This window comes from Homarus americanus, unplaced genomic scaffold (assembly GCF_018991925.1).
Source record: "Homarus americanus isolate GMGI-L3 unplaced genomic scaffold, GMGI_Hamer_2.0 scaffold53105, whole genome shotgun sequence".
Classification (NCBI taxonomy): domain Eukaryota; kingdom Metazoa; phylum Arthropoda; class Malacostraca; order Decapoda; family Nephropidae; genus Homarus; species Homarus americanus.
The window spans coordinates 1-9860 of record NW_024723717.1 but is presented as its reverse complement, the minus strand read 5'-3'; the positions used below and the strand labels follow the sequence as shown (position 1 = coordinate 9860).

General features: G+C 41.6%; 1 protein-coding gene across 1 annotated transcript; it reads left to right on the top strand.

Moving 5' to 3' along the window:
* Window positions 1-279: 279 nt before the first annotated feature.
* LOC121863698 lies at window positions 280-9495 on the top strand (the record flags this gene model as incomplete). Its single annotated transcript, XM_042362438.1, is given in 2 exon segments — window positions 280-425; window positions 8676-9495. Coding segments are annotated over 2 exon segments (821 nt in total), but the record flags the coding sequence as incomplete, so codon positions are not given.
* Window positions 9496-9860: the final 365 nt, after the last annotated feature.

Below are 9860 nucleotides of genomic sequence, written 5' to 3'. Positions count from 1 at the left end.
CTGTTACTTACAATGTTGTAGGGCTGTAAGTTATCTCTTAAGACTCTTATCGTCAGATATTATAACCTACAAAATATTACGAGTTGGCAACTGTTCGTGGATTGTAGATGAACGATGATGTGACTTTATATTTTTGTGTTCTATATTCATAAATGTGAAAACTTTCTAATCAAATCTGGTTACTTGAGAATGATCAACTCATGTCCGTGATATCACCATCCATAAACTTGCTTTATCGAAACGTAGGTATAATGGTACTGCAAACAAAGAAACTTGGAAACTATAACCCAGCCCAGCTACTGGCGTACAAAGCTGCACAGGCAGAATAGCAGACACACGGTTGACATACAGGGCGGAGAGTAAAGTTTGCTGCTACTCGTGTCCAAAACTAATTCTTGGTGAATCGACGACTTGGCAAGAAATCAGTAAGTGCTGAAGCGTTGTAGCAACTATATACCTGACTGAAAGGCGCATAGTGATTTCGTAACATTATTATTATGTGCGGAGAAGCAGAAGGAAGTGTGTTTTAAGGGCAATCTTAAACAATCCGAATTTAACCTAGATTTTGCCAAGGCTTTCGACAGTGTACCCCACGAAAGGCTGAAAATCAAACTGGAAGGGTACGGAATTCGGGGAAATGTCCTAGCGTGGATAGAAGACTTTCTTCATGACCGCAAGCAATGTGTGGTGATTAATGGCACGAAATCGTCATCTGTACCTGTAACAAGTGGGGTACCGCAGGGTAGTAGGGTGTGTCATAGGAGGGAAGATCAGCTAAAACTAATGGCCCATCACTTTTTTGGTAGATTTTAGTGTATATAAACAGAAAATAATTTCAGTTTCAATATTTTGCAACCTTTTGCTAGGTAAATTTTAGCGTGAAATTTATCGAAAATCTAACGTGCACCTGCATTAGTGCATTACAATTAAATAGTGAACATTGCTTTCTGACTTCATTCTTTAACAACCCAACTAACAATATTTTTTTCTGTTTCAGATTCTGATGCATTTATAAGTTGATAATATTTGCGATGGCTGCTTGTGTCAGGACGGGAACCAAAAATCCAGCCATCTCAGTCACTATCTTGGGTCTGGGAGAGAGCTCCTGAAGTCGGAGTTGCCTACATTGAGAGATGCTTTGAGATACGGTGTTTTAATCAGGCAAATCGGTGAAAAGAACCAAAGAACTTACACAAACAAAGACATTACCAGTGATATGACCAAAGCTGTCTTGGCACAGTACACTCTGGCTAACGCTCAGTTCAAGCCTCCAGTCATAACAAGTCAGAAGAAGATTAGTGAGAGACTGCTAGCCAGTTGGGAAAAGGCAAGAGATATCTCTCTTGGGAGAGGAAAACTTGCAGTTAAGGACAGCTTTGCCAAGCAACTGGACCAGTTATTTGACATAATTACTTACAAGTGCCCAATTATTCTCTGTCCTGAGTTTGGATGCGATCGTGACTGTAAATCCGAGGCCCACATCTCCTGTATTTGCAAGCGTGAACTGAAGATTCCTGTGATCGAACTGGCATTTGTCAAAGCACAGAGAGAGAAGACTGGCAGTATAGGGGCTCTCATGATTTCTAGCCAAGATATTCCGGAGTCCAAGAGACAGGAGGCTGCCACAGAGAGACAGAAGAGGAGAAGAGTTGCCGAGGAAAAGAGACTTGAGAAGGCCCAGGGTGAGGTAAAAAAGGCCGATGATTGGAGTCAAGTTGATTCAGAGTTTAATGACTTCCCCATGGCTGATCCGAGTGCTGACCAGGAGAATGGTGACTTTGTCCCTAACCCAGAAAATAATGATCCCAAACCTTCCAGGCATAAGATTCGAAATAGGAAAGATATCCCGAGCATAGCTCTGGCCAGCATGCGACACCATACTGGTCTCAGAGAAACTGCAGAGATAGCAACAGCTGCCTGGATTGACGGTGGTTTCATAACACCTGATGATGTTCACCTGGTGATAGATCATAACAAAGTAAGGAGAGCTCAGGAGAAACTTGTCAGTAACCTAGAAGAGGAGTTTGATAAGGGGATAAGAGAAAATGGAATCAATTGTTTGTTCTTTGATGGGAGAAGGGATGACACTAAAGTCTTCATGAAAGTTGGAGATTCTGACAAGTTGTTCCCTGCCATGGTGAAGGAGGAACACTACTCCTGCTGCTGAGTGAACCAGGAGGGAAGTATTGTGGCATTTCACCCAGAGAAAGATGACCAGGAAACCAGCTGAGATAGTGTGGCAGATAACATTGTGAACTGGCTCAGAGAGACGAACGTAGACCAGACCCTGCAGGCCATTGGAGGGGACAGCACCAACACGAACACAGGGTGGCAAGGGGGGGTCATACAGTGGATAGAGCGGAAGATTGGGAGGAAGCTGGTCTGGATTGTTTGTGACCTCCACACCAACGAGTTGCCACTCAGACATCTGATCCAGGAGCTGGATGGCAAGACTCTTTCAAACAACAGATGGTCTGGTCCTCTTGGCAAGATGCTAGACTCTGCCACTGAGTTAGAAATAAATCCGAGCTTTGAAAAAATCACAGTTGGCCCTCCACTCGTTGAGCTTGCACATACTGTCATTGACGACCTGAGTACTGACCAGTACTATGGTTACATGATTTGCAGCGCCATCAAAACTGGGGTCATGCCTGATAGACTTGCTTACTTGCAGATAGGTCCAGTCTCACATTCTAGGTGGCTCACAACGGCTCTCAGGTTCTGCAGAATTTGGGTCGCTCATCATAAACTGAAAGGGAACCAGCTTCACAACCTGAGACTTGTTGTCCAATTCATCGTGAGTGTCTACTTGCCAAATTGGTTCAACACCAAGGTCAAGTCATCGTTCTCCGAAGGTCCGAGGCATGTTCTCTTCCAGCTTGAGCTCCTGAGGAGTCAGCCAAGGAAGGTTGTTCAGATTGTGGAGCAGACTGTGAGGAGATCTTCCTGGTATGCTCATCCCGAGGCAGTTCTGCAGACAATGCTCTGCAGTAAGGATGAGGAGGAGAGAAGAGTGGCAGTCAAAAAGATCTTGGATATGAGACTTATGAGAGGATCTGGGCATGACGAATCAGTTGGTGACGATTCCTTCAGGGCCAGGAAGACTCCTGAAGTCAATCTAGGTGCCAAGACCCTCACTGATCTCATAGATCTGGATAACATCCAGGCTGGCAGTGAGCCCTGCAGCCTCACCAATGTTCAAGTCAGAGCTTTCCTGGACAACCCCATGCATGTCCCTGCCTGGCCCTCGCACACCCAGAGTATAGAGCGTTGTGTACAGCAAGTGAGCGAGGCCAGCAGTCACGTGTACAGCCAGGAGAGGAGGGAAGGCTGCATCCGAGCTCAGGTGGTCAGCAGGGAGGTGATGAGTAGAAACAGAAGCAAGAAAGACATGTTCTCTATGGTGTGCAGCAACACCGGGTCGTAGTAGTAAAACCGGTTTTTGTATTTGATGATTTTGTTTTCTAAAGGAATATTAAATTTAATAAATGTGTCAAGATCATTCGTTTCACTATTCTGGATCATTTTCATCCTAATAAATTAACCTGATACATTTACTTTACTTTAAATAAGCTATTTAGTGGTGTTGGTAAAAGGGTGGGAATACTGAATTTTCATAAGATTTCAAGTTAAAATTTACCTAGTAAAAAATAAAAACTTTTCAAATCTGAAGATATCACATGATTCTGCACATAGAACTACATCATTAATACCATGGGCCGATTTTTCAAACTCAAAAAAAAAAATTCGCCTCCGTATGACACACCCTAGCAGGGTAGTGTATTGGGCCCGCTGTTGTTTGTTTGTTTCATAAATGATATGCCTGACGTTGTACACTCCTCCATACAAATGTTTGCCGATGATGGCAAGTTATTTCGGGAAATTAAGAACCAAGCGGACTGTGAAGAGCTGCAGAAGGACCTCTGTGGGCTCCAGGAATGGTCGAAGGAATGGCTGCTGAGATTCAATGTCACGAAGTGTAAGAGGATGCACCTGGGGCGTACCAACGGTAAGGAGGCGTACCATATGTCCCAACGGGATGAAGAAAATGTACTAGTTGAGACTGTGTGTGAGAAGGACCTAGGTGTGTATGTTGACAATGAGCTGAAGTTCTCGGGCCATTGTGAGAAGAAGGTAAATCAGGCAAATAAATTATTGGGTCTTATAAGAAGGTCGTTCAGATATCTAGACGGTCCGTCCCTCGTGACGATCTTCAGGAGTGAAGTGCTTCCCCATCTGGAGTACTGTCACCCCATCTGGTCCCCGAGATATGCTAGGGACTGTCAGTTGGTTGAAAATGTTCAAAGGCGGGCCACCAGACTGGTGCCTGCACTTCGGCACCTCAGCTACCCTGAGAGATTGGAGCGCCTGAACTTGCCTAGCTTGTACTACAGACGGGCAAGGGGGGACCTAGTTGAGGTTTATAAGCATCTCAGGGGGCACTACTCAGTTGAGTGTTCTTACTTGGAGCTGGCGGACGCTCGCCCCACAAGGGGTCACAGCTCAAGATTGAAGAAGCCGCAAGTCCAGAAAACCGTGAGGGCAAACTTTTTCGGAGTGAGGGTTGTAAACTCTTGGAACAATCTGCAGAGAGGTGTTGTGACGGCACCGAGTGTGAGCTCTTTCAAGAGAAGACTTGACCAACACTGGAGCGGGTTCAGGTACATTCAGGAGCCGGTGCATGCCCAGTATTTGCCAACAGTGCGTGACAGAGACGTGACCGATCGCCCGGGCGGCTTGCGAGCCGACCTTTTGGTGAAGAATATAAAGGAAAAGAGACGTGACCGATCGCCCAAGCGGCTAACAAGCCGATCAGTGGCGAAGAGGATAAAAGTAAAGTAAAAGTAAAAGTTTTAAGTTCCTTCACCTTTCAATAAACTGATTCGCTCTGCTTGCTGAGTTTTGCTGAATAATCTTAAATTTTTCGAATTCTGTTTGTTACCACCAGCCTCATAATGGGCATGATTGTGAAACTGCTACTTTAATATTCAAATAGATAAAGGTCCTTCCCTGTATATAATTTCGAGACCGAGGAATGCCTCAATATTGTTGCCCATACGTCACCTTAAATATAATACATATCTGTAGATTCCTGACAAGTAGCTTCAGTGTTTAAAGACAAATCTTTAAACTACTGCTGGGTACTGGTTAACATCATAGCTTGGGGGTCCGCACAATCATGCAGGTTACAGATTATTACGAAATTTAAATTTGGGAGAGGCAAAACACAGGTTCTCGACAAGTCTTAGAGGCGTCACAACCTGGATGGATGTGTTAATAGATTATGTTGTGTGAGAGTAAATATTCTTGTTGTATGAAGTGAATGATCAAAACATACATGTAGATCATTTTAACAAGTATGCTATTATTACATTGATTTAATATGAGGTGTAAATGTACTATGAAAACTAAATTAATATAAGTATGTGAACTAAGGACCCAAGGGAGATATATTTTGTTGGTTTCGGTGTACGAAGCGATAATGTAACTTGTTTCTCATCTATATTGACCTCGTATAGATAGTAAGTGATAATAGTATAATCTTGGAAGCACTGGGCTGAATAAAAATGGTATACTTTTACTCCGTTTAATTATCAAGATTTGACGTAAGACCTGAAGTAAGGAGTGTCGCCAGCCTGCCTGTTAGTATTGACACGCCCGGTAACTAAAGTCTCTTGTATATTAGTTACTATATGAAGCTGGTAGCGTTCAGTGACCATACTGGCGAATATATATATATATATATATATATATATATATATATATATATATATATATATATATATATATATATATATATATATATATTAAGAATGAAGGAAATTGCAACAGACCTATTGGCCCATACTGGGCAGTCCCATTTACATCCAACCCCTATTGCTCATATATCCATCCAACCTATGTTTGAAGCAGTGTTAGTTGCAAGACTAGCGAGAACATCCTAAAACTATATCTTGCACTAGTGAGACCTAACTTGGATTACGCAGTTAAATTCTGCTCCCCGAATTACAGAATGTATATAGAATCCTTGGCAAGAATTCAGAGGAGAATGACGAGACTAATCCCGGGCATTGTGAACCTAGAGCACAGAGACAGGTTAAATCATCTTAATTTGCACTCCCTCGAGAGACGTAGAGTGAGAAGCGATATGATAGAGGTGTATAAATGGAAGTCAGGGCTTAACAATGGGACATTACAAAGGTACTCAAACTATCCAACCAAGAGCGAACTCGTAACAATGGTTTTAAATTAGACAAATTTAGATTTAGGCGTGAAATAGGTAAACCTTGGTTTGGAAATAGAGGAGTGGACGAGTGGAACAAGTTACCAAACATCATAATTAACTCGAATACGCTGGATAGCTTCAAACATAGGTTGGATGGATATATGAGCAATAGGGGTTATGTGTAAATTGGACTCCCCAGTATGGGCCAAAAGGCTCTTTCGCTAGGCCACGGTAGGACGCCACCCTCCGGGAGACTCCACATTGTCTCACTGTAGTGCATTAAGGTAGACCACATTTTTGGTTTTGCCATTAGCAGCAAGTATGTACAGATTTTTGCCAGTTCCCACTCTGGAGCATCCAACATAGAACTGTCCATAAGAGAAGCAAGGAAACACCAGGTTTCAGCCAACCATCTTTAGGGACTGTCCCTGGCTTTTGTAGATGGTCATGGCATAGCTCACTTTAACCGAGAACTGAAGTCGCTTGAACTCAAATGGCAGGTCAGTGGTGATGAGAGGTTATCCTTGGTATAAAAACGTCATCTCCTTCAGCTTTTCCTGTCAGTATTGTAGCTTCCAGTACATGTGGCATCATGTTCTTCACCACCAGTCTTGTGCCATTGCAGAGGATTGGTGATTCAATATTTCTTAAGAGCATTATAGGAGTTCCAATCTTGAGAGTGAGGTGGTGAGGAGGCATTCCAGCGGGCTCCAAAGAATTAAGGAATTCTGCAGGGTACTGGACTGCTTGGTCCTGATCGATTACTGTATCAACAGATTTGAATGAGGTCTCACTGCCTGGAAGCTGTCTGAGTAGAGTCATGTTGATTTCAGCCACTGTTTCATTCTTTGGTGCTAGAATTGCGCGTTCACGCAGCAGCTTGTGATCCTTGTAGTGGTGGATAATGTTTGGGTAGACCTTATATCTTAATAACTCTGTTTTGATCCTTTCTTATGATGTTGAGCCCAAATAATAATGAATGAATAATGTGTTTCTTTCACACGCATATGTAGTATATTGGGATCCCTCCCCTCCCCTACCAACCCCTACCTTCCTAGCCTCTCTCTCCTCCCCTCCCCTCTCCTCCACAAAAAAAAACAAAATCAATATTTATTATGTAATAATTCAGCCAGATCAAGACATGGGCATGTGGTAGACCTCGTTTCTGCCACTCAATGGAATACATGTAGCACCGTGTAGGGCCAAAGATCAATAGTTCATTAACGGTGTATGTATGTTTCACCATGTTTTTCACTACAACGGTACAGCAAAGTATATTTTTTTAGCATTAAACTGTTATTAGTTTATTGTCTAATCATCACTACATATAACATCATCCGTCATCACTACATATAACACCACCCATCATCACTACATGTAACAGCATCCTCATCACTACATATAACATCATCATCCATCATCACTACATATAACACCATCCATCATGACTACATAAAACACCATCCATCTTCACTACAGATCAGTAAAGTAGTTTCCGAGATTCTCGTGCGGACACACACACACACAGAAAAGGTGATGGTTTGCTAGACTATGTTGTGGCATTCAGAAAATCTTAGTTTAACTCCAAGAAAATACGATGGAAAACCAAACACTAAGTTTTCTCTTAAAAGGTCTAACTCGTCGACTAGAATTTGGTAGTTCTAAGGATTTTTTAATCCTCTGTCAGTCAATGTGTATATATTCATAATTCAAAACGTCTCCAGTGTCCTACCTTCTACCCTTTCATCCATATGAAGATCTTTCTTTTGAGCCATTTGTTTCCTATTATCAACCTTATCTATATTTTCATTTATTCCTGATAAATCAAATTTCCCCACGATTTATCCACATTCCTATCACTAACTCTCGCACTTAAATTCCCTTCTTTATTAACACTATACCTCTCACAATGGCTCTGTGAACGTATTTATCCAGATCACTTTTTATTACCAAACCATTATTAAAGCAAGAAAATGTCTGCATCTCTCTGGCACTAGACCTTAATTAAAGTTCATACTTATAGTTTCTTTGCTACTGTACCGTAACCACAAGTAAATCACAGAATTCAATTAATTACATCTGCTATGGCCATATCTGCTCAAATCATAATTTTAGGATTCATCTGTACTTCTGAGCAGGTGTTTTGCTTCTTTCTCATATCTGAAAAAAGACGAACGCGAAAAACACAGAGCCGTAATAATTGCTTTGCGAAAACGTCTACATTTAAACTTTATAAATTAATACTTAAGTAAAATTCTCCGTTATTTGAGTACCTGTTGCTGTTTATAATATTGGTAGCCAAGTATTTCTTACCTCAAACATTTCTCCATAAACACGTCCACATTACTTTCCTTTATTAATGAATGTTTCAGATGAAATTTGTCTGATTTATTAATATTTTGACAAAAATAGCCTAATCATTTTCTAAATACCCAATGTTTCTATCCAGTGGCTACCACAGAAACTACAAAGTCAGCAGGACCACAGAATAATATCACTGAAACATACGTGGAGAAGGTGCTGAAGGCGGACAAGGGCAATGATGCTCAACTTACTTCCTGGAGCATCAAGGACTTCACTCAGAAGGGTGACAACTATGCCACTGTCGTCACCAGCGTCAGTGTTAACTTCTCTCTCCATGGACAAAACCAAAGTGTGTCTTACGTGGTCAAAATAAACCCCCAACGCGATCTTGGTAAAGATTTTTCAGATATGTTTGGGGCAATATTTAGGAAAGAAGCAGAGTTTTATGAGAAAATCATCCCTCTCTTAAACTCTGAGCTGACAACCCTTGGTCTTCGTCAGTTAAGGATGGCGAAATGGTATTATTCATTTTTAGAAGAAGGTCGAGAAATGATATTCTTAGAAGACCTACGCCCCCGGGGATATCAAATGTTCGACCGCAGGAAGGGAATGGACGTACCCCATGCCACCCTCGTTTTACAGGAGTTGGCCAGAATGCACGCCGCCTCCCGCTTTCTACAGGCACGGACACCCGATCAAGATTTGTTGGACAAGTTCAAAACTATTAAAACTGACTGGCTGAATTGTACAGATAGTGGTGGCCAAATGTTTCATAATATGATTTCAACACATTTTTCAATTGCTGAAGAATTGCTACACAAAGTGGAAGGGTATGAGGTAGCAGAACAATGGATAATCAAGAACAAGGGTGACTGTAGCAGCATCTTGGCGAGCCAATTAATGAGAAATGCAAAATTTGATGTCATTTGTCATGGGGACTGCTGGAACAACAATTTACTGTTCAGGTTGGTAAAACACTTACTTGTGCCCTGATTATACATATCTGGAAGTCACGCTAAATAGGAATAATATTTCAATAATATTCAAGAACTGAACTGATGTTTTTACCAATATGGAGAGTTTTTTTTTTTTTTTTTTTACTAAGTTGTATATTACTATATACGGTCTGTCAAGGTTAGGTTAGTTTATATTCGGTTACGTTACGTAAGGTAAAGTTTAGGCTAGGTTAGGCTAGGTTAAGTTAGTTAAGGTTTAGGCTAGGGAAGGCTAGGTTAAGTTAGTTAAGGCTTATTTGTTTAACAAATTTATTGTCAGAGCTTGTAGTACAGTTTGCCTATTCTGAGTAATTCAGTCAGGTCTTGACACTGAG